This window comes from Rhinolophus hipposideros, assembly GCF_964194185.1.
Source record: "Rhinolophus hipposideros genome assembly, chromosome: 21".
NCBI lineage: Eukaryota > Metazoa > Chordata > Mammalia > Chiroptera > Rhinolophidae > Rhinolophus > Rhinolophus hipposideros.
The window spans coordinates 2,832,359-2,857,934 of NC_138067.1; the positions used below are offsets into that span (position 1 = coordinate 2,832,359).

Below are 25,576 nucleotides of genomic sequence, written 5' to 3' on the forward strand. Positions count from 1 at the left end.
GGTCCCACTTCCGCACGAGCCCCACCCTTCGCAGCCTCCACCGCCCTGGTGACCGCGCCTGGGCGCCGTCCACTGGCCCGGCGGGCCGCTGTGCTCGTCCGCGCGCTCGGTGCGAACGCGGACCAAGGCGAATGCGGGCCTCTTCTGCGAGGACTTCCAGAACCAAGCCGTGGGGGAAAGCGGAAAAGGCGCTGGACTGAGAGCTGAAAACCGTAGTTCTTGGACCTCTTTCTGCCGGTCCTAGCGGCGGTGCCTCGGGCCAGTCACAGAAGACGTCTCCAGTCGTGGTGGTACCTTGGCGCGGGTGGCGCCACACCTTCAACAACAGCCCTTCGCTCCCTCTCTCAGTCATCACCGACGCGCAGACACACGGCATTTTCAGAGAACGTCAAATCAGATTTAGTACAAGTTCGTTCTGCCCGTCTTTACTAACGGCAACGATGAGCTCCCATAGCAGCTAACGTGTTGAGTCTGCAGGCTTTGCCTGCATTACCTAGTCAATACGCAATGGACTGGAAATACTGTTATTCCCATTTTACAGATGAGGAAACGGACTCCCAATTTAACCCAGCACAGCCGGGGTGAGAAGCCCGCCTCCGACGTCCGGCCCGGCGGGGCCAAGTCACACCCAGGGCCAAGGCCTGGGGGTGACAAGCGACGCGGCATTATCACAGGGAAAACATCTCCCCTCCACGGGCATTCTACGCGGTACTCCTCTCACTCACACAGGAAACGAAGAAAGTCCACAATTGTTAATGGCAACTTTATTCTCACTGGTGAAAAAAAACACCATAATCGTATGATGCATTTCCCCCTAAATGTACAATAATGGTTATACATAAATTATATAGATCACAAATTTTCTATTTTATACTATTTAGAACAAAATTATTTTGATAAATATGTCGAGGACAACATAGGTTCTTAAATGGATGGTCGAGTCCAAATATGCAAAATATAGCTTCTGGTTTTGACCACGGTGCTTTAAAATTCTGAAACATGCATTAATATATTCTAGTTTTAGGGAAAATATTATACATGGCCTTATCTTGCATTTAGGGAAAAGCCCAAGCTGAACTTCACATACAGTATTCCTTTCCTCTAAATTCATCTCAAATTGGACTAGAGAACAAAGAGACAGACACGTTCGGGTTAGTACTCCCAAGTAATGAAGGAAATGACATAATCAACAAAACAAAACAGAAATAAAGGAAGGAGAGCTTCATTAGTAGCCGAGATAAGTGGTTTTCAAATATTCGTGTTCTTTTTTTTCTTTACAGATCACAGGAATATTAAATAGCAAATCAATCATGCTACTTGGGGTGATCAGACAGACCTGAACACTTACGAAGTGAATAGCTTTATTAAGGTCTTGAAGGTGAGTGTCGGAGGTGCTGGGTAAAACACATCACAGGTAAGAAACGGGACAGCTACCTCAGCATTTCTGAAAGGCACAATCTATGGACGGGAGACCTAGCATAGCAAAACCCTCACTGATGTGCATGGACAGGAGTGTGGTGAGCCTGTTTCCGTTTAAAGGACGAGCCCTTCGTAGATGGGCCCTTCAGATTCTGGCGATTCCCGCCTCAAGCGCAGATGTTCCAGCGTGTTATGAAAATGTTTGTTAATCTGCTCTGTTTCTTCACTGGCCTCAAGATTTGGAAGGTCTTCTCGAATCTTTTGGATAAGCTGGTTCAAAACCTGAATTGTGACCTATAAAAGAATATGTACAATTTCACGACCAAACATGTACCACAAAATATAAAAGGTAATTTAATAAAAACGTTTTAAGGAGCTTGTGTTACTCTCATCAATTACCAGAGTAATTATGGGGGGGGGGGAGCGGAGAACATGATTCCTAGTTTGGGAACAACTTCTGGCTATTCATCAAAAAAAAAAAAAAAAAAAAAAGGAGTTAATAAAAAATACAGAGCACCATGAACCAGTAAAAGAACATAAACACAAATGTTATCTAACTTACAAATCTTGACCAACCCTGCTCTGCTAAAAGGCCTTAGCCTTTTATTTAGCCTATTTATTCTTTATTTAGGACTTATTCTGCACTTGTACGTGATGACAAATCAGGCTATTATTTAGTATTTGTAAATTACTTTGTGTTTCCTAAACACAGAGACTATTTTTATAAAATACTCCCAAGCAAAGGGGATGCGAATTTCCTTGCATACACACGGTCCTTCCATTAGAGACGCTCTATATAATCAGAGCATGTTTTTGGAGAATGGGAGACCAGTGGGTGGGTTCCCCAGACTCTGACCCTCGTAAACAACAAACCAAAAGCACCAGAATGATAAACTTCTGTACGCACCAAATCTCAGAGCAAGAAGGGAAAACAGAGTTCACTAACACCAGTATCAATTCACTTACCGCGTCATTCTCCTTTTCATAAAAATAGATATATCTGTTCAGAATTTCTATAAAAAGTTGCACTTGTAGAGAGGGGTCCATGCACTGATTTGCTATTTTTAGAGCTTTCTTTAGGCATTCCATTACCCTCTTGCCTCCATGAAGCTGGAATAAGAGGGGAGAAGGGAGCAGTAAAGTGATTAATGGATCACGAACATCCGGTTGCACACACAGAAGTAACAACACTACAGTGACTCATGTTTTAAAGGGACAAAACAAATTTAAATCCTCTTCACTTTTAAGTACACAGCCATATTTTAAAGCAAATATATTACTTGTTTTATACATTTATATGGAATATGCTTTATATTTATATACAGGCATACCTCAGAGATACTGGGGGGCTCAGTTCCAGACCACCACAATAAAGCGACTCACAATTGTTTGCTTTCCCAGGGCACATGAAAGTTATGTTTACACTATGCTGCGGTCTATTAAGTGTGCAAAAGAGTTATATCTTTAAAAAGTGTACATACATAATTGGAAAATACCTTATCGCTAAAAACTGCTGACATCCTCTGAGACCTCAGCGAGTCATAGTCTTTTCACTGGTGGAGGCTCTGCCCCCACGCTGATGGCTGCTGACTGATCAGGGTGGTGGTTGCTGAAGGTTGGGGTGTCCATGGCAATTTCTTAAAGTAAGACAACAGTCAAGTTTGCCTCATTGACTGACTTCCTTTCTCCAAAGATTTCTCTGTAGCATGAGATACTATTTGACAGCATTCTATCCACAGAACTTCTTTCAAAATTGGAGTGAGTCTTCTCAAACCCTGTCACTGTTTTATCAACTAAATTTGTGTAATATTCTAAGTCCTTTTGTTGTGCTTTCAACAATCTTCACAGCATCTTCACCAGGAGTACAGTCCATCTCAAGAAACCACTTTCTTTGCTCCTCCATAAGAAGCAACTCCTCATCCATTCAAGTGTTATCATGAGATTGCATCAGTTCAGTCACACCTGCAGGCTCCACTTCTGATTCTAGTTCTCCTCATGTTTCCACCACATCGGCACTTCTTCCACTGAGTCTTGAACCCTCAAAGTCATCCATGAGGGTTGGAATCAACTTCTTCCAAACTCCTGTTAATGTGGACATTTTGATCTCTTCCCATGAATCACGAATGTACTTAACAGCATCTAGGATGGTGAATCCTTTCCAGGTTTTCAATTGATTTCTCCCAGATCAACCAGCAGAATCACTATCTACGGCAGCTTTGGCCGTACGAAATGTATTTCATAAATACTAAGACTTGAAAGTCAAAAGGACTCCTTGATCCATGGGCTACAGAACGGATGTTGTGTTCACAGGCATGAAAACATTCATCTCGTCCATCTCCATCAGAGCTCTTGGGTGACCAGGTGCATTGTCAATGAGCAGTCATATTTTGAAAGAAATCTTTATTTATTTCTGAGTAATAGTTCTCAACAGTGGGCTTAAAATATTCAGTAAACCGTGTTGTGAACAGATGTGCTGTCATCTTAGAGTTAGCATAATTCTAAGGGCCCTAGGATTTTCGGAACGGTAAATAAGCACTGACTCCAACTTAAACTCACCAGCTGCATGAGTCCCTCACAAGAGAGTCAGCCTGTCCTCTGTAGCTTTGAAGCCAGGCATCGACTTCTCCTCTCTAGCTGTGAAAGTCCTGGATGGCATCTTCTTCTAATAAAAGGCTGTTCGGCTACACTGCTAATCTATCATTCAGCCTAGCCAGTTTCATTCATTATCTTAGCTAGACCTTCACCTTGCACGTTTATGTTACGGAGACGGCTTTCTTTCCTTAAACCTCATGAACCAACCTCTGCCAGCTTCACACTTTTCCTCTGCAGCTTCCTCACCTCCTAGGCTTCACAGAATTGAAGAGAACCAGGGCCTTGCTCTGAATTAGACTTTGGCTGAAGGGAATGTTGTGGCTGGTTTGATCTTCCATCCAGACAACTAAGACTTTCTCTGTATCAGCACTGAGGCTGTTTCGCTTTCTTATCACTCCGTGTTCACTGGACTCGTACTTTGAATGTCCTTCAAGAACGTTTCCTTTGCTTTCACAGCTAGGCTGTTTGGCACAAGAAGCCCAGCTTTCGGCCTATCTCGGCTTTCGACATGCCTTGCTCAGTAAGCGGAATCATTTCTAGCTTTTGGTTTAAAGGGAGGGCTGTGTGACTCCTCCTTTCACTTGAACACTTAGAGGCCATTGTAGGGTTATTAACTGGCCTCATTTAATATTGTAATTGTCTCAGGGAACAGGGAGGTCCACGGAGAGGGAGAGAGATAGGGAACGGCCGGTCAGGGGAGCAGTCAGAACACACAGCATTTATCCATTAAGCTCGCTGTGCGATGTGGGTGCAGTTTGTGGCACCCCAAAATAATTACAGTAGTAACATCAAAGGTCACTGATCACAGGTCACTGTAACAAATATAACAGTGAACGTTTGAAACATTGTATTACCAAGACATGACACTGAGACATGAGGTGGGCAAATGCTATTGGAAAAATGGCACCAACAGACTTGCTCCAGGCAGGGCTGCCACAAACCTTCAATTTATATCTGCTAAGTGGAATAAAACGAGGTATGCCTGTGTTGTGTATATTTTTAAAGGGGCTATGGTATAAACACGCTACGTTACAATATACGCAAAGTGGAGGCCTCACTGCAGGATGTACTCTCTGCACACTACTTTCCTTTTAACAAAACAATTCTCTTTGTCAGGTCCCCAAGCCCTCCAAAGGTTTGCCTCCAGGTCACCAGCCGCGCCTGGCATCCCTTGCTAACAGTCGCCTGTCCTGTAACCAGCTCAGGGATAACCTCCCGCCCGCCTTACCTCCTCCCCATTTTTGTCTGTGTTTCTGCCAGACCAGAAGAGATGTGCACAGGTGCTCACAGCTCGGCCCTGATCGGGCTTCTTCAGAAGTTTGGATGCGGCCAGAGCGCACTGAGTCCTCAGGGGCTCATGATTCTCTTCACTGAAGCACTTCATCCTCTCGAAGGTCCCGATGATCAAGGTGATGGCAGCCAGCTGTGCTTTGGAATCGCTGATTTCATCTTCATACAGAGAAAATGCCTGGTGGGCACAGGGAGAAGGACCTATAGGTGCCAGCCATCTGCTGGAGCGTTTTCCGAGGCAGTTCCCACCAAGCCCACCCTGGGAGCGTCCTGCAATCCCTTCAGGTCAGCACACGTGCCCTCTAGGAGAGGCACAAGGCACAGCTGATACAGTAAAGATGCCGACAAGTTGTAACAAGGAAACTGTCTTAACTTTCGTTTAACCCAGGGTTCCCACACTAAATTAATAAAGGAACTTTTTTTTTTTACCATGATCCACCTGGAAATCTTAAATCTCACTAGCGCCCAGTAACAGATAAATTATCCTGCTCCAAACTGGGCAATATGACTACAGCATTAAGAAGTCCCAAGATGGTGGAAAAGGGCAGTTACAAATTCAGTGCAGAGTAACCAAGGTGCACTGCACCATGACACAGGTGACTGAGCACAGCCCCACGCTTCCCACAGCCTGCTCGGAACACATCATCACCTGGGACATAAACTCATACGCTACGGTTTCATGATTCTCAAAACCAATTTCTCCAGCAGCTAGAGCCCCTTGAAGAAAAAGTCTTAAGGGTAATTCTGCCAGCTCTGCTTTGATCAAAGCACTGATAGTCTGGTGAGCAAATGAAAAAATCTTCTGGCACTTCTTTTCCCATTTGTCATCCTAAAACAAGAAAAAAAGTGTTCAAAAAAGTCCAAGAGTAACTTGCTCAAGAATATTTATTTTATATACAACTTCTAGAAAACAGAGAAAGTGATAAAGGTGAGCTCACAATTTTCCTGTTCCTTCTTCTCTGTCTCATTTATGAAGCACACAAGTCAGTCAAATAGGATGTCTTCTCAGAACATCCACTGGAGATTACTGGCTTTGCAATCTTTATATATTAGGAATTTGTTCTTTTCTCATCAGAAAAGCAACACATTCCCAAATTGGACAAAATTAGGAAAATACACAAAGAATTTTAAAAATTAAAATCATCCCCAAATCTACCACCTAGCAATAATCAATGATAGCATTCTGGTGTTAATGTCTTCCTTTCTTTTTTCTTTACAAATGTAATGCAACAGGGATATTTGTGCATGCTTTTGTTTTCTATTTTAAAGTACGTCACTTAAAAGAGTTATATTGGGCTCATGCTGCATGTAACTTGTATTCAACTTCTTTCATTTTATTTATTTTGTCAGAACAATTTTCCTCATGATACTAAAGTTATCTGAAATCATTTTAATCACTAGAAAATATTCCACATACTGGACATAGCGTAATTTACTTAGCTATTCCCTTCTGGAAACGATCTGTATTACCATCACAATCTATATACAAAAGCTTTATTGAATCCCTAATTATTTCCTTAGCACAAATTCTTAGAAGTGCAATTACTGGATCTTTTAAGGCTCTGGTTACATACTGCCAGAGTTTTCTAGAAAGACTGCAGTAATTCACATTCCTACCATGACTAGAATGAGAATGAATTCTCATTACACCACTGCCATCGCTGAACCTTATTTTTCTTTCCTCTTCACCAGTTTGATTTCTAGAAAGGTTCATTGTTGTACTTACTACTGAGGTTCAATATTTTGCCTGTTTAACCATCCCAACTTCCTTTTAAAGCAATCTGTTCTTTTCATTTTAAGAGAGTAGTAGTGACAGACTTGCTATGAGGACTAAATGCACTGATCCGAGTGCGTCGTCTGGGCACAGTGAATGGCGCACGGTGAGTAAATGCTCGCTGCTATTTTTACTGTTACATTCACAAATACCTGTCCCTAAGATGCTGGGAAAGGGACTGAAAGAGAGACTGGCCTAATAAAAACTGGCCAAACGCTGCTATGCCTTGCTGGTAGGTCTGCTGAATAAATCTTATCTCCCCATTGTCTGAAAATGAAGTTTGCTGAGCTTTGTTCCTCAACATAAACCTGACTGTCCAGACTCAGGTGTTTTCTATAAAGTTACTCCACTAAAGACTTAAGCCATAATTCTGTTGGTAAAAGGAATAAGCTCATAAAAAATGTATACAGCTCAGAAATGATTCAAGTGCAGGCTTTCAGAGAGACGGGTGATTATGCAGTGCTGGCGCTTCCCTTAGGCAGAGCTGGCTGAGTGGGTCTGACCTGCTGTGTATTGCAGCCTCTGCTCACAGGGCGGTACCACTCTACAGCTGGTACTTCAAAGGCTCCAAGGAAATGAAACGGTTCTTTAAAACTAAACTGCTGTCAGCCAATTATATAACAAACTGATGAATGTCTCACAAGCGATCTTTAAACACAGGAAAAACTTCCAGCATAAATGCAACCTGTTTGACTCTTTCATTTTAAGTGTTTTCATGTGATCCTGCAGCTAGACTGTAACCCACCAACATCACTGTTACAAACACCTAACATGGGATGAGTAATGAATTGAGATTTACTGAAACTGGGATTTTATTATCTATTTTTGTGTATGTTTGAAATTCTACATAATAATAAACTAAAATACACACACAGAGGGAGGAAAAAGGAAAAAAGTAGTGACATACTTAAAAGTAAACCCACCACTTTAGAATTCTCTTTATAGCGAAAAGCCAGCTGGTAAGCTGCAAATACCAATGGCGGCAGTGTGAAGCGAATCCGCTGATTTCCACCAGCTCCAAAATGTTTTCGTGCCGTGTTTAAAATCTGAACAACAAGAAAAAAACCAATTAATCTTTTCTGCACTATGATTCATTGTTTTTAAAATTAAATGGAGACTCTCGTCATCATCGCTGCCACCGTCCTCATCCCCGTTCTGGAACGCATACAGCCTGCAGGCTTTACGGTCAGCACTTTACATTTCTTATCTGGCAAAGTCATTGCAATCACCCTAGAGACAGACACTGACCTCGTTTCACAAACGGGGAGGCCTGAGGTTGAGAGAGGTTGTACAATCCGCCCCCAGTTACACAGCTAGTCAGGGCAGACATTGAAATATGTTTTCCTAGACACATGTACAAAGTATACTGTGTTGGTAAAGGGCTTTCTAAGGAAAGACTTACTTCAAAGCAGATTCTAACACTTACTACTTGTGTGATCCTGGGCAAATTACTTCCCTTCTCTTAGCTGTCAGTTTCATTTGAAAATGGGCTAGGATATTTCTCCTAAGGTGGTTGGGAAGATCAAATAACACATGTGAAGTGTTCCCAGTACCTGACACAAGGCATGCGCTCAGAAATGTTGGTTGTTATTGTGATACAAAACAGCTCTATGAGTATTGCTGGTATATCCTACCTCCTAATTCAGAAAAAATACTATGACCATTTAGGTCAAAGCAATATACTTTGAAAAGGCCATTGTGAAATGAATGTATGGTTGTTTCAGAAAAACTACAAGAATCCAGGCAATACTTTTTAAATATGTGTGACACAATGTGTTACATTCGGGTTTTGTGAATTTCTCTGAAATGGCAGACGGAAAAGCGGCTGCATCCCTGAGAAGTCAGAGTGAACGACCCTTGCCTCCAAGGCGTCTGTACAAGGGTGTAACTGACGGGCCACAGGCGGGAGGCACACCTCCTAACTACTCCATTTGGTATGCAACAAAAAATGAAAACACATGTAGGCACGTGTGTGTGACACGGGAACATACGGTAACCGGTGAAAGCCGTGAACAAGCAGCCGCTCACTGTACAAATCACAGTGCACAGAGTGACACGCTGCGAGGCCCAGAGCGTCTGTCACTAAGCCAAGGCACAGACCGTACACAGCAACACACTGGCCATGGAGGGGCACGAGTGTCGGCCGTGACAAAGGAAGGCACAGCATGAGGAAGTCAGGCCTCCCCCTCAAACAAAGCTGTTCATTAGAGCAGCCCAGCTAGCCGCGTGCACCCAACAATGGATAAACGACTTTGCCCAAACCACAATTAAGCAGCCATCTGTGCCACCGTTCATGGAAACAAATTATCCAGCCTCAGTCACCAACACTCAGGGAATGTTTTATTCATTTCACAAAGATTTATTTAGGACTAGTGACAAAGAAAGGGAGCACCTCATCTGACTGTTCTTTACTAGGAAAAAGGGGGTAAGGAAAAGGCAATCTGAATTTTAAAGTCGTTTCACACATTTTCAGTGTGGCAGACACACACAACTTGTATTTGCAAACCTTGGAAACATAAATACAATGGAATATAAGGATTGTTGCTTAGACTTTCAAAGCAACACACAGTTAAAAAATGAACATGGAACGACAACAGGACACCCAGCTAAAGGCAGACAGGCTCTTCTGCAATTCCTAAGACTTCGGTCTCCTAAAGAAACTAGAGCAGTCCACCTCACGAGCTCTGGGGTTTCGCAAACAATCACGTGCTGATACATAAAGGGAAATCCACAGATGCCACCTGATCGCGTATTCAGCTACGATTCTTTCAAAACCTTCTAAGAGCACAAGCTACGTGAGACCATTCATGACACAGGAAATGGGAGACAGTGCGGGCTGGCGCCTACCAGGTACTGCTGGTCAGGGTCCTCCGAGCGCAGCAGGTGGATGACCCTGCCCACGAGGCCCTGCTCGTCGGCGAAATCCTCGGGGTCAGGGTCTTCGGCGGGCTGGTCGGGCTGATCCTGAATCAATGTGGACACCAAGTTCATTATGGAATCCACCTGCAACGTGGGAGACAGATCACTGGGTGAAACCACCAGCACCTACAGCCATAGTCAAGAGTGGTTCTAGCCACATAAAGTTACAAAATAGTATCAACAATACAAGTCCTTTCTTCCCAAGGAAGTATATGCATGTGGACAGACAGACAAAAGTCTGGCAAGAGGTGCACCAAATGTCAATCAACAGTGGTTATTCTTTCTGGTGAGATTCCTGCTGTTCACCATTCCGCCTTAGACAGCTCCAATCCTGTAATTTACATAATGAATAAGCTACTTGCAACAACACAGCACGTCGCTATTCTCTCACCTGGTCTTGAGAGACGATTTCTGTGTTATAATCCAAAACATTACTGAGCACGTAACAACTCATGCTCTTTCTGGACTCGTAGTCAAAGTACTCAAACAGTGGGTGGAAATGTTTTAGTTTCAAGACTGTTAAAACATTGTTGTACGTGTCCACAGGGATCTTCAACAGTCTGGTGAGCTCCTTCGAAACTGCGCTGCTGGTGGCAATACTACGGGAAGAAAAACAGCAGCCCTTGAATGGAAAGAATTAACTCTCCACATATACAAACACGGCTTGTTTCAGAAAAATCGAACACTTTCATTTATACGTGAAAGGAAATGGATCAAGTGAATCACACCACCCCAAAATACTCCAAAGACCTCCTTCCAAGATGCTCATCTTAACGCATTTATTCATCTATTTACGTCCCACTGATACAAAACGGATGTAATAGTCTCCAAGTCATGACAGGTTGTACAGCTGCAGTTAAAGCGACTGTCTGGAATTTGCTATCTCAGGGAAGCATTTTAAGTGGTAGTTAGATTTCTAGGGTAGCCAGTAAGTACTGTATATGCCTTATGAAAATAAGTAGGGGGAAAAAATCCATGCAAAACTAGCAATTCGACAAAATAAAAAAAAAAAAAAAAAAACATAAACAATTTCTTCTGCTCCGGATGTTGGTGATTAAGGAAGAGCAGGCTGAACGTCAGGTGGTGGCTTGTAGGAGCCATTCTGTGGAGACTGAGAAATGTCCCCGCATTTCTACCATTTCACAGATTGGGATTTGTAGTTCTTTGTCTAATTTTAGAACTTTAAAACTCATTTAGTAGGGGAGGTATAGATACAACATTGTTACCATTCAAGATCTGAAATGTTTTTTGGTTCACCAAAAAGTGGGAGAGACCAAGAGGAAAAAGGAGTAATAAAAGGTAAAAGAGAAAGGAATCTTCCGGATGCAGCTAAACCACTAGAAGAGAGACAGACAGGAGAAAGTTCATGTTAGGTGAAACGATGAATAATGCAGGGCAGGCAGGGCCTGGCCTGACTGTGTTCAGAAGCTACCGAGGGTGGGACAGGAAGGGGACCGCTGGAACAAAGATAAAGGGAGCAGAATTGCCCAGTGGCCACTAGAGGACGCGGCAGGCCTGGGAGAGCACAGTGAAGGAGGCTCTGAGTGGGCAAGAGCACCATACTCTCCTCCATGGTATCAACATCAAGGCTAGAAACAGAAAAATATTTTAAACCAACTTAGTCTCCACACCTTAAATACATACATGCCCCTAATTTTTCACAACTTACTCATTAGTAGAAAACTACTTCTTACGGAAATACTGCTCAACATAAAGTGTTTCCTTACCAGTTTAAAAACTCGTTCACATCTACAAAAGAGGCTGAACTGGAGACACTGGTCCCTGGAGACTGCCTATAGCCCATGAGCCCACTACCTGGCCAGTGTACACAACCCAGTAACCGGCTGCCACTTCCTGGCCCGACTAGCACCAAGCATGTTACGCTAACAAATGCTGAAAATGAGACAAATGCTAACATTTCAAAAAGGAATTGAGAAAGAAAAGCAAATCTGGGACCAAACAAAGAGCCTTATGAGGATTTTTACAAAAGTGTAACATTGACTTACTGTTCAAGGTTGAGCTTATTAAATATCTCCACTGTTGTTTCTAGAACTTTGTCAACATAGTCCACACGATCGGGGTAACACTTCATAGCGAGATTGATGAGAGAGACTTGTAAAGACACAACATCCTCCGAAGGCATGTCTTGTCTAGACTAGAATGTTTAGAAAACCAGAGAATTTGTTTTACACAATTACAAAAGGATCTACCAGATGAGAAGTTTCGAAGTTTTGGGAACTTAGGAGAAAAGCCACACACACCTGTATTACTGTAGCCACCTGCTGTGAAAATATATCAAAAAGCTTAATCTCTGCTGGGATTCCAGGTCCATCTTCACGATGAGCAAATAAAGCTAATCTGAAAAAAAATATCCTGGTTTAAAAAGATACAGCGATCTGAGTAGTGGGGTCATAGGTAACATTTTATTCTGCACGCTTCTCTGTGTTTTCTACAAGTGTATTTCTCCTAGAACATTAGAAAAGGTTTTTACAAAGGACATGGAAGGTAGCTGATCACTCCTTCAATTCATTTTTATCTAGACAGTTTCACCAATGATGTCATATTTCATATTTCACTGCATTCTTACTTTATATCACACTTAAATAGATTTTTCAATAGGCCGGTTTTGCCAAATTCTTTGAAACCTAATTGAGTAGTTATGAATAGAAATGCATTAAAGTGACAAATGTATTTGACAGCCATGATTATAAAAATAATCTTTAAAAGCCAAAAGGTACACAGATTACTTTAAGACACTGCAGTTTTACTATTAAGTTGGTGCAAAAGTAATTATGGTTTAACAGGCTGAAAATAATTGCAAAAACCGCAATTACTTTTGCACTAACCTAATACAAAGTTTAGGACACAACTAACTTCAAAAGTAGTAAACGTCTCTTTTCCACATCTTAAACTATTCAAAATAATGTCTGTTCCATTATCTTTATCTGTTCGCCACGGCTACTGGCAGGGATAGCTAAGAAACATTATACCTGACACAGGAAAATCTAGTTCTTTGCTCCCATTAAGAATATGGCCAATTAACAGGATTTGGAGAATTCTGCTAAATTCTCAGACTTTAAAACTGGTAACTCAGATATTTAAAATAAACCAAAAGGTAGTGTTTGTAGAAAATAAGCTGGGTGTGGGTGTCTGGTTTCATGTCAGTATGTCCACAAGCAGGACACATTACGAACTGGTACTCAGCATACCTGTCACGTGGGCACTTAGGAGAATCACATCGAGGGCCACGTTTGAGACATTTAAATAAGACCAAAGGCTCTAGAAGTAGAGCTGAAGCCTGAAGGGGATTTACTAACATATTAATACATTGGAATTCCCTTTAAAACACGCAATGACAATGATTACTGAACAGTCTCCATAATTTGTATCTTATGGCTACTTGATGAAGCAGACCCCGAAGCAAACTGGTGCCCACTGAAAGTCAGCTTTCATCTCGGTCCGTATAACAATGTCTTTACGTGATAATTAAATGCATAGATTAAAAATGTTATTTCCATGCCCCCTGCACAATTAAATCCTGAACCTCTTTCATGCCTAAGCTAGGCAAGCACTTACTAGATACTCATAGAACTAAACAGTGTAGTTACAATAAAATCATTAATATAATAAAAGTTTACCAGAAATAAATAATTCATGACAATGTCTTAAATCCATTATTCCAAAGTCAGAACATCTGCCTTCCAGAGTTGGAAGCTCTTACCTATCAATTAAAGCAATGATTATGTTTTTCACATTTACATTTTGGTGTAACTCAGCACAGGCCCGAAGAAAAGGATTCAAAGTTTGAAGGTGGAATTCATCAGGGAAAACCTGAAAATCAAATAATAACTGAGTGATACAAGTAAAAGCACTTCACATTATATTCTGGACTTACTTGTACTTAAAGTTCACATTTTAATCTTATACAACTAAATTAAAATACATTACTTTTAAGTCTCTCTAAACGTAAGCCCAGATAGAAATATTCCACTAAAGAAAGTCCACCTATAATTATACTAAAACTAATGAGACCTAGAAGTTAGGGAGGTCATGCTTTCCTACGTTTAGGGGAGAAAAATGTATCAATACAATGATCAAGTTATTAGTGGGAGAAATGAATTCTTCATTCAGGAAAGCTAATTTTCTACTCTATCAAAATTTTTTTTAGAAAACAATGAAAATCAATGAAATATAAAATGAGTCATTTAAAAAAAAATAAAACAAATGTTCACAGCTACCTGAATAATACATTCCATGAGATATTCTTGAGCCAAAGCATCCCTGCAATTCACGACTTGTTCCAATATGCCAGTCAAAACAATCTAAGAGGGGAAAAACAGTAAGAGTTAAGATTACTTTCAAAATCTTCGGTCACTCCTCTAACAGCATGGTTGGACTATTAATTTGAAAATCATCTTTCAGATTTTTCTCACCCATACTTCCTTTCTAGATTAAACTTTAAAATTTTATAGAAGAATTTTTAAACAAAAAATTCTGGGTTCCTATTTAGTAAAAGTCACTTAGCATAAAGTCCATTTCATTAATTTTTCACTTTCTGTGGTTTGCGCTTTTTGTGTCCTGAGAAACCTCTGTCTAATTCAAGGTTATAAAGATTTCCTTCGTGGTTTTTCTTCTAAAAGTTTTATAGTTTTAGATTTTAGATTTAGGTATCTGATTCATTTTTTGAGTTTTTCTACATAGTATGAGGATGGGTCATAGTTCAAGGGTTTTGTTTGCATACAGATGTCTAATTATTCCAGAACCATTTGTTGAAAAGGTTGCTTTTACACCTTTATCAAAAATAATTGATTGTATACCGTGTTTCCCCAAAAATAAGACCTACCCCAAAAATAAGCCCCAGTTAAGAGCGTCAGCCAGACAGACGCATTTAGTAGGTTATGATCCAGAAGATGACATGACTTTATTTGAGTAAATGTAGATTGTTGTACATGAAAAAATAAGACATCCCCTGAAAATATGCCCTAATGGTCTTTTGGAGCAAAAATTAATATAAGACCCGGTCTTGTTTTGGGGGAAACACAGTATGTGGGTCTATTCTGGACTGTCTATTATATGGGTCAGCAAATCTAGCTCAATGCCTGTTTTTGTAAACTGTTTCCATATTGTCCAACTGCTTTGGCACAACACCTGCAGAGTTTAATAGCTGCAGACCACAGGGCTTGCAAAACCAAAAAATGTTTACTATTTGGTCCTCTACAAAAAAAAAGTCGACCCTTGCATTATTCTCCTCCACTGGAGAATAGGCAAGCACTTAGTAGATCCTCATAGAGTTAAATAGTGTAGTTACAGTAAAACACTGATTAACATGTTTACCCCTTTCACCAATACCACATTATCGTATGTAGCTTTAGAGTACATCTACAGCAAGATACAGTAAATCTCAACTTAAGGAGAACTGGTGATACCCAATCGTCCCATTCACAAACTCAAAATAGATCTTTAAGTTTATTTAAGTCTTCTCTGATTGTCAATGGCTTTCAATGCAATACCATTTAACAAAAACATTTTGATTTTAAAATCAGACTTCAATTTATAGCTCATGACACAAGCAAAGGTGACAAGTAAAAGAATAGAAACCTGTTTGTAACGTTCCACATTTACACCTTCCAGCTGACTGAGGCGCACCAAGTTTGTCCCCACTAAAATTCTCAGCTCCTGCCTTTCTCGTTCTCTTTTTTCTCTATCTCGGCTGTGGCCCTGGTGCTGCATTCGCACCCAGAGCTTATTCATTTCTGCAAAGTTGAGTAGGACAAAATCCATGGAATCACTGATATCGCCAGTTGTTTCTTCACTGCAAAGACAGTTGGAAAAATCTTTATATACAGTATTTAAATTATAGGACCAATTTCCTACTGTCCCTCTCCTTTGGGCATTTCCTTCTAATCCCTCTAATACACCAATGCTTTATGAAAGACACTTTCAACTTCACTGGCTTAGTGTTCAATTTCAAGGAGAGAACAAACTTGAGAGAAAAAAAGACCAGGGAGAGGACACAGTACAAGTCTAAAGTGACAAAATACGTTCCCCCACTCTTTTCCCCAGGCCAACTAGACTCGTTATGATAATGCCATTAATTCAAAAAGCCCAAAGAAACTGGCATAATGTACTGGTAACTACATCATTTTATTGTTAAAGATTTTATGTTTTCAACTGGAATGTAAGCTTGGTGAAGGAGGGAAGAGACCATGTATTTCCTGATTATTTTTACATCTCCTAAGATGAGGAACTTAGTAATTTTCAAAATTTTTTACTGATTGCCTAGTTAAATGCTCAAAACTGAGAGTCAAATCATAATAAATCAAATAAGCTGACATTCTTCTCTATACTGTTAAATTTTCATCTTTTCTGTACCATTTAAACTTTTTGTCATATGCATAGTAAAATTAAAAAAAATTTTTTTTACAAAAGGAATTGATGCAGATATACTAAAAACCACTGAATTATACCCCTTAGAAATAAATGAACGAACGACCTTGTAAAAAAGGAAGTAAGGTCTTCAATCTAAGGAACCTGTCACAGGGATAGTTCACCCATTTGGCTGACCATCTGCCATTTTGTGGCATCAAAGCACAATGGACTCAGGTGCTGGAATATCGGTCACAAGACACAGGGCTCTCTGAGTGGCTTTTGTTCTTTCTGTTTGGGAGTTAGTATCTAATTTGTGTGCATAGACCATTAAAATCATTTATATTCTAGGGTAACTAGCGGTCCATAAATTATCAAAACTGATAAGACATTCAAGAAACAATATGAAAATTGGAGAGCTCATGGAGAAAGTTAAGCACACGTCATTATTTCATTGTAAATACAATTTTGAAAATGTAAGTAATTTAAAAAGTCCTGTTTTCAACGAATATTTAATGGAATGGGAAAATGCTCTCAATTACATTACATGAAAAAAGCAGTTTCTAATGACCTACAGACATTATTTTTATGAGGGTACATTTTCCATCCCACACATATACTGAACGAAGGAAGCTGAAACACAAAATGCTACCAGCGGCTGGCTGTGGGTAGAATTATTGATATTTATTTTCTCCTATACACTTTTCTATACAACAAGAAAAAGTATTACAACTAAATGAAGACAGCAAAGCACTTACTCCGTTGGCTCGCCTTCATCAGGTAAGATGTTTCTAGTACACTGAAGAAGATAATTTCGGAGAAACAGGCCTCGCAAAGGATGCTGCACACCACGGCACATTTCTACCAAGTCTTTCAAAATGTCTTTCCTGGACTGAGGGAAGGACTTGACATAGACGACTCCAACTGTAATCAACAGGTAGCTAGGAGGATTCGGGGGGCATTTGATTAGAACTTGATGATGTCCAAACATGCTGAATACAAACATACTAAATAAACAAAACAGGGACCAAGTTTTCTCCCGCACAATTAAGAAAGGATCACCTGATTTAAGATATAGGCACGCACTGATACCCTCCCAAATCTATATGCACACGTACAAATACACGCACACGCACACACACACACACACACACACACAAAGTGATCAACTCAACACATTAGGAGCAGAATTGTCATACTAATTTTTCCAGTAGTCGAGATATTAAAAAAAATGTCATTTCTTTCTATTTCCAAAATTCCTCAATAATCTATGTGAAAAGTAAATTATACTCTAAAACCTTTAACAAATCAGTGTCTACCAAAATGTTCATCTCTCTTTGTCGAGAAACAACCTTCAAAGTGGTGTTCTAGACAGCCCTGATCTGAAAGGCCGACACAGGCCCCAGCCTCGGCCTCAGGCTACTCACAGCCTCGGGATGATGTTCCCCGCGTACTGCACGAGCTCGTAGAGGTCCGCCACCTTCCTTCCTTTCGCAAACTCATCCGTCAGGTAGACCTCCAGGTAGTGCAGCTCATCAGAAATAGCCATGTCTTTTCATGACGATTAAGGATTCAAGCCAAACCAACCTGAGCAATACTCTGAACTCGTCAGTCATTACACTAGTGGGCAGATAGCTTAAATGCTGGTCCTTGAAGAGCACGTTTACATGCGACAGAATTCCAGTTGAGTTTCCCTTTCCTTCACGATAAGCGTTTTAAAGATGTTTGAAGCACAGCAATAACAACAAGGACTGCCTGTCAGTCCACTAGCAGGTTCTGAAATGGCAAGTCCTTTGGGAATTCCTTCCCCCCATTGCAGAGTCCTGCGTGGCAGGATCTAAGGTTTAAAGAACCAACTGCCTCGGGTGGTGAACACACAATGGGATTTACAGATGATGTAATACAGAATTGTACACCTGAAATCTATGTAATTTTACTAACAATTGTCACCCCAACAAATTAAAAAAAAAAAAAAAAAGAACCAACTGCCTCAAGAACCTGCGCAAATGGTCTGCAAATTGCAATACAACCACCACCCAGGTCAAGAAATTTAAGCACAGGAAAAGGGTTTCTGATACTGGTTTTCTTTTTCTCACTTAGCACATTTGTGTGGAAAAGAAATGCTCTTTGGTTAAGACAATGAAGGCAGACAGAACCCCAGAAAACTTAATAAGGAACAAACAGACCAGGGCCTTACCAAGAAAAAGGTACAGTCGGAATGTTCATTCACAACACTGAAAAGATACAAAGCTCATAGTAGCTCTTCGGGGACAGCATGGAAGTTCGCAGCTCACCCAGCATGTTAGAAGCGTGTTTCAGAGCGTCCATAAGCTTGTTCTTGTCCTAGGAACACCAACAGAATTGATGACAATGCTTATTTTAAATAATCACTTAACTTGGTTATGTAAAATATCAAGTTCGATTTCACCTGGCCATCTCCCTACTAAAAAGCGTTAAGACACCTGCTTTCCCACCAGGGCTGCAGAGCTCAGCGAGTCTTACGTCTCTAGACCACAAGCTTCCTGGCATTGCTCTAACCTTCACAACCCCTAGTAGTGACTAGGAAACTAGTTGCATTGATTCCAATTTTACCTGCAATCAAGAAAGCTGGCATACTGATTCTTTTGAAGCAAGCTACTAGCCTGACAATGGCTTTGTCATAGGTTACAAGTCTTCAGAGATGTCTGGAATGACACCACCTTTACATACAGGAAACACTGTTCATACACAGAAAGAGACAGAAGCAAGCCAGCTCCAGGCCTGCACATTTTCTCCATCCCAAGACATTTTTCCTTTTTGCAAATTTGTTTGCAAGGAAAGCGACACCACAGATACAGTTGGTTAAGAGTGTATTACTAAGCTTTAGAAACTGTAAGACACTTTACAAAGGTAAGATATAATTATCTTCACCATCATTACAGCAACTTTTAACTTGAAGTGCCAGCCTATTTGATTCCATTTCTTAAACTTGAATCCAGAGAATCTATAGTTTCTACACAGATTGTCTCCTACCCTATCTTTTACAATATGAAAATATATGAATAGCTGTAAGTATTATTTTTAAGCTAGTGTCTACAAAAAAAAATATATTCAGGACAGAAAAACAGCCTTCAAGACAGGAACAAAGCTGAATAATTCAAATTGAAAGCATTTAAAACCATCTGTCAACAACTATTTATGAAGTACCCATTACAGGGTAAGGACGCCCGCCTCTGGTCTGAGGTATAGGACCCACTGGGCTGGTAATGCAGGTCGGATGCCGGTGTGGTGATACTAGTGATGGGTAACCTGAAGACAGGGTCTTGCGTCCTCATGACGCTTACATTCGGTGTGGAAGACAGACCGTCCCAGACCCCAGATATCAATGAAAGTACACGGGCTCCCTGCTGAAGTTGCCCCATGCAGCGCCTGAGGGAGGTGGGACTGCAGACAGACACTGGCGGACACTGACAGTTCGACTGGCCAGAAGCAGTGCAAAGCTCCACGCCTTAGGAAGACGCTGCAACGCTTCCACAGCACCCAGACCGCAGCGGAGCCCCCATACCGCCATCCTTACCAGGCATCTCTTCATCTGGAAGGACTGGACCTTCACGGCCTGTATAGCTTCATCCAAGAGCTTTTCCTGCTCGTCCTGAGGTGACTGCTGTGTGGTAGGCTGCAACGTAAAAGCAGACTTCCGTTAATGTCTCATGAGCACTGGCTTCTAGCAAATCGGATACTCCTACGGCTTCAGCCTCGCCTTTCCAAGGCTTTCCTGTAGAGCTCGCGCAGTTCTGCATCTCAAACGCATTTACCAGTTTTGACAACTGCTGAACAGACAGCCAAGCCCAGTCACAGAAGTTAGTGTAAGGTTACTGAGGGGAACTGGAATGTGTACGGAGAACTTAGTCTCTCTCAGAAACTGACGGAACATTCTCATAACAGGCTGGTCCCAAAGGAGATGGTACGTGGTTTATGGCTACCTGTATTCTGCTAATAGGCTCTGGATCAAACCAGAACGCAGCCATCACCCAATCTAATTCCTGTGGTAGGTACAGTCTACCTAAATCCCTAAAAGCCTCTTTTTCTCTAGACTTCTTTTCATCTGCATTTTAGTCTATTCTTAGACCAAGGAACTGGTTTATGAGAAGACTGACCTCTTAGGCAATATATACATGTAATAAGGGACTAAACAGCTTAGAAATAAAACAGCTGAAATTATTGTTATTGACTTGTGGTAGACAGAACACCATAAAGAGTACTCTCTCCTCAAGTACCTAGCTCCCATCTCAAATACAGAGATCTACAGTTAAAATGGACAAAATACATCAGCAAAACTGTGCTTGAGAGATGAATTAGATCCACCCGTAGAGCAGTGAACCACTTCATTCGTTATGTTGTATAAAACTGTGTTACACCCCCACTACAGCGTGCGTCACATTATAACCATAAATGACGGTCGTTTTTACATCCTTGGGACCCAACACATTGCCCGACACATAATGGACGCTTCATAGATGTTCAATGAATGATAAATGGTGTTGGAATGAATGTTTACATTATGTATTTAATAAAAAATGACTTAAAAATCAACAAATGAATGGGTATATACAAATTGTGGTACATACACATAATGGAACATCATTCAATCATAAAAAGGAGAGAAGTACTGATACATGCTATGTGCATGAACCTAGAAAACATATGCTAAGTGAAAGAGGCCAGACACAAAAGATTACACATGGTGTGATTCCGTTTATACGAAATGTCCAGAATAGGCAAATCACTGGTAGAAGCAGAAAGTCGAGTGGTGGTTCCCAGGAGGGAGAGTGGAAGAGTGATTGCTTAATGAGTACTGCAGGGTTTCCTTTTGGGGTGACAAAAATGTTTTGGAACTAGACAAAGGTGGTGGTTGTACAACACTGTGAATGGATTAAACGTCACTAAATTGTTCGCTTTAAAATGGTTTATGTTAATTTCACTTTAATTAAAAAAAGTGAAGATAGAATGCCTCCTACACAACGAGCTGGAAAGGTGGAAGGCAAGGATTTATACATAAACAAGAAAGTTAAATCTAGTCAGTCCTGTTATTGAAGACAATCAAAACACTTAATTTTGAGATTAACAAACACTCCATAAAACCCACTTCTGAACTAGAATCGATTATAAAAACTGAAAACTTTCTTGGTCTAATTTTGGAAAGAGAAAAAAGTTAACTGAGTGATAAGCAATGCCAAGCATCTCTATTTTTCCTGTGGCACAATGAGTTCCCCTATGACCACACGTCTTCAGAAGCATAATCAATTTCAGGAAAAAGTTATTACCCTTTAAATTAAACTTGAAGAGAATATTCACCCTCTTCAAGTTTAATTTAAAAGGTAATAACTAATAGGGCAGAACTATTAGTGTGAAATGTTGGCTTCAGAGGCAAGGAAGGACTACACAGCATTTCAGGATCCTGATTTTAACGCAATTCACGTTCTTCACGGGCTTGTCCTTGGAGAACTTCAGAGAGACCACGTACAGTTTGAATGTTATTGTCTTTACATCTGGATGCAACAGGTCTAACAATTATCAGAATCAATGGATTTCATTAAGTTCAGATGGTCAACTTAGAGTGAAGTAGTGATGTATCATGAAATTTTTACATTAATAATTACTGTTTTATTGTGGTATATATCTATATATAAATTTGCCATTTTAACCTTTCTAAGTGTATAGTTCCGTGGTATTAAGGACATTCACACTGTTTAGTCATCACCACCATCCAGCCATCTCCAGAACTTTTTCATCTTTCCAAAAGGAAACTCTGTGCTCATTAAACACTCACTCCTCACTCCCCCACTCCCACCCCAAGCGACCACCATTTCGCTGTCTTTCTGTGAATTTGACTTCTCTAGGTGCCTCAGATAAGTAGAATCCTACAATATCTGTCCTTTTGTGTCTGGTTTATTTCACTTAGCATAGTATCTTCAAGGTTTATCCATATTATAGCATGTGTCATAATTTCCTCCCTTTTTTTTTTTTTTTTTTTTTTTGTTGAGAGCCCACTGGCCCATGTGGGAATCGAACCGGCAGCCTTCGGAGTTAGGAGCATGGAGCTCCAACCGCCTGCGCCACTCGGCCGGCCCCAATTTCCTCCCTTTTTAAGGCTGAATAATATTCCATTATATGTATGTACCACGTTTTGTTTACCCATCTGTCAACGGACACTTGGGTTGCTTCCACCTTTGAGACTGCTGTGTATGACGACTGCCTTTATTATAGCAAACAAAACTATGGTTATAAAAAGACTACAAACAATTCCAAAAATATTTGTATCAGACTAGATTCAGTGATCTATAAACAAATACATAAAATTTTAGCAAATTTTTTCTATTTTGTATCAACTGGGTTTAAAAGGAAAAGAAACTTAAATACAAAATGTAGAAAATACAGACTTACTACAGTGTAGGCTACAAATGAAGAGATAAAGCTATAACAAAGAAATGTGTTTTTACATATTACTCATAGGACAATGTAGTTATTACACAAACGGCTATTCGAAAGGAGTGTCTTATGCCCTTCCTACAACAGGAACAGTTATAACATGAATGTGTTCTCATTAAACACAAGCCAGGTAACCAGTGTCTGTCTCCTCACTCGTGAAACTGGTTCTCCATTTACAAACCACTCTGTATTTAGCAGCTGCATGGATCAGAGAAAAATGGAAACACCACAGAATCAAGATCAAGTGAACACTTATGATTAGGCCCATTTTAGCTTGAGACCCAAGCCAAACAGCCCTCCCAAGTCTACACTGTTACAAGGTACAGAGAAAGGCAAACGTCATCATGAACATGTCACTTATGAAATTAGTCTCCATTCAAACAACATGCTTTCGTTTCCTCTTCTATCAAACAGGGACAATAGAGTCCTTACTGTATCACTGCTACAAAGCATACATGAAATGAACAGATAAAGCTCAACACTTGCCTAGCACTTGGTAACAAGCACTTGGTGTTACCAACATTATTATATCCTGCCTACACACAAGCAATTATCTCCACTCATCCTGGCAACTTCTTTGTTGGTCAGTATCTCCACTCACAGGCTACAGATGTAATCTAACAACACAACGCAAATCAACTGTAAAATGAAAACAACCCATCTCACAGTTAGAGAATTTCATCATGGTGATGAGAGTGCTATTTAAAATATCTTAAGGCACAAAGTAACAACTGAAGTAGAGAGAACTGAGGATGAGGAGGGATGGAAACTTCATGAGGGGAAAACAATCTGAAGTGTCTCCACCTTCATCCATTTCCCCAGGAATCGTGATGACGGCGCCCACGAGGCGCGCTCACTTCTCCCAGCTTCACGTGTGCGTGCAGTACCCATTCTCCACCTGCAGTATTTCTTTCTGTTCACCTCCTAGGAGTTGGTTCACATGTTACCTCCTGTAGTCTTTCTCAAGCTCCCAGGCAGAATCTGCCTCTGTGACCCAACACTGAGTTGACAGGGCCAGCAAGGCGATGCTCGGACAACACTACATTACGTTCCCCAAGCACGTCTTTCCCTCCAGATTCTTCAGCTCTGGCAGAGCAAGCGCTGTTTGTTTCCAGCGCCCAGCACAATCCATGACGGAAGGGACACGTGGGGCCTGATGAATTGAATTGGATCCTAGAATTTGAGGCGTGGGAAGAGCCAACGAGGCCAACCCCTGCTTTCAAATGTACAAGTGAGACTCAAGTCAGACTGAGCGACTTGCCCACGTCTGCGACAGGGGCTGTGACGTGACTCATCCTGGCGTTCTCTCTCCCGATAAAATTCATGAGGACGGCCTGTGTCTGGCTCAGTTCTCCGACCTGGTTCACCTAGCACAGGACTGGCTTGCACAGCAGGCCTTCAATTAAGTACTTTCATTGCCAGTCACTGTAAATGTCAATCCATAGACGGTGAGAAGCAGACACATCCTAGTGAAACTTCTGCACTGTCCTCATAGCAACGACCAACTGGAAAACTTGGGAGAAATCAGCAGAGTCGCCGTGTACAGCGGTCGATCGGAGGAAAGTGGTCTATGTCAAACGTGTGACCCTGCTTTCTGGCATGAACACATTTAAAGTGAAGCCCGTTTGCAGGAGCCTACCAACAGCGAATGGGGAGACGCAGCACGCCAACAGACGAAAACCTCGTTTAAACAGTGGCGACAACGTCAAACGCTCGTAAAACGCGAGTGACAACTTGCCTTCGCGGACCCTAGACACAAGGATTCCCATTTTGAGGAAGTTGCACCCGGCGGCCTGCGGCCACCACGGAGGGCGCCAAGGAGAAGGCCGCCTCGCGGCCAGGGGAACACCTGGGTCTCATCAACGGGAGACGGGTCAGTCGGCCTGGGCCCCCGGGACCGACGTTACGGGGAAGCCGCGGTCTCCTTTCCGTCCGTCGGAATTCGCAGGGATCGGATAGCGCGAGTCCTTCCAGGAAACACGCGAGCGAATCCCTAGAAAGGCCGTCCAGCGGTGCGGCCGGGGGGCGACGAGCGGGGCGAGGCCGGGCCCCATCGCGGCCCCCGCGGGAGGCGCTCCTCGCACAAGGCCGCCGGGCCCCGAGGCCGGCAGCCCGCCCGGGAGCACGCCCGGGGGACCCGCCGCCGCGCCCCGCACGCCCCCACCCCGCACGACGCTCCCACGGCGCTCGGGCCCGCGCGGGGCGGGGCGGCGGCCGACTTCATTCAGAGGCGTCCGCGGGCCTTCCCGGGCCCCGGAGCCTCCAGGCCGGGACACCCCCGGGGAGGCCGCCCGTCTCAAAGCAACGGCCGCGGCCAGGAGCCACCGCCCACCCCCGCCCGGATCGGCCCGCCTGCGGCCTGCCCCGGCCTGTCCCCCATTCCGCAGGCCGAGCCGGGCTGGTGCGAGCCGCGGTCGGGCTGCGGGGCCCGCACTCCGCCGGCAGCGCCCCAGGGCGGTGGGAGACAGCAGGGGCTAGAGAAGGGTCCGCCGGGCCCGCCGCCCGCAGCACTCACCATGGCGACTCCCCCGAACCCGCAGCAATCGGCACCCACCGCGCGCGGAGCCTCCCGCGGTCAGGTGACGCTACGGCCTCTCCAGGCCCCGCCCTCTCTAGCCCCGCCTTAGGACCCGCAGGCGGCTCCTCGATTGGCCCGCTTCTAGGAATCCGAGTCTCGCATATTTATTGGCCCTTGTCACTTATCGCTGGATTGACGGACCTAGGCGCCAGCCAGTCTCTCCACAGTGG

The 25,576-nt window shown here is 42.4% G+C and overlaps 1 protein-coding gene across 1 annotated transcript; it reads right to left on the minus strand.

Annotated features, from left to right (window-relative positions):
• Nucleotides 1-748: 748 nt before the first annotated feature.
• Nucleotides 749-25,462, minus strand: VPS35 (VPS35 retromer complex component). Its single transcript, XM_081031634.1, has 17 exons — nt 25,344-25,462; nt 19,917-20,015; nt 18,607-18,703; nt 17,788-17,911; nt 17,119-17,301; nt 15,593-15,806; nt 14,233-14,316; nt 13,716-13,825; nt 12,256-12,352; nt 12,001-12,149; nt 10,386-10,593; nt 9,923-10,078; nt 7,999-8,121; nt 5,951-6,130; nt 5,240-5,479; nt 2,386-2,529; nt 749-1,713 (listed from the first exon to the last, which is right to left on the minus strand). The coding sequence occupies exons 1-17, from the start codon at nt 25,344-25,346 to the stop codon at nt 1,534-1,536; spliced, it is 2,391 nt and encodes a 796-aa protein (XP_080887760.1). The 5' UTR covers nt 25,347-25,462; the 3' UTR covers nt 749-1,533.
• Between the last annotated feature and the right edge of the window lie 114 nt (nt 25,463-25,576).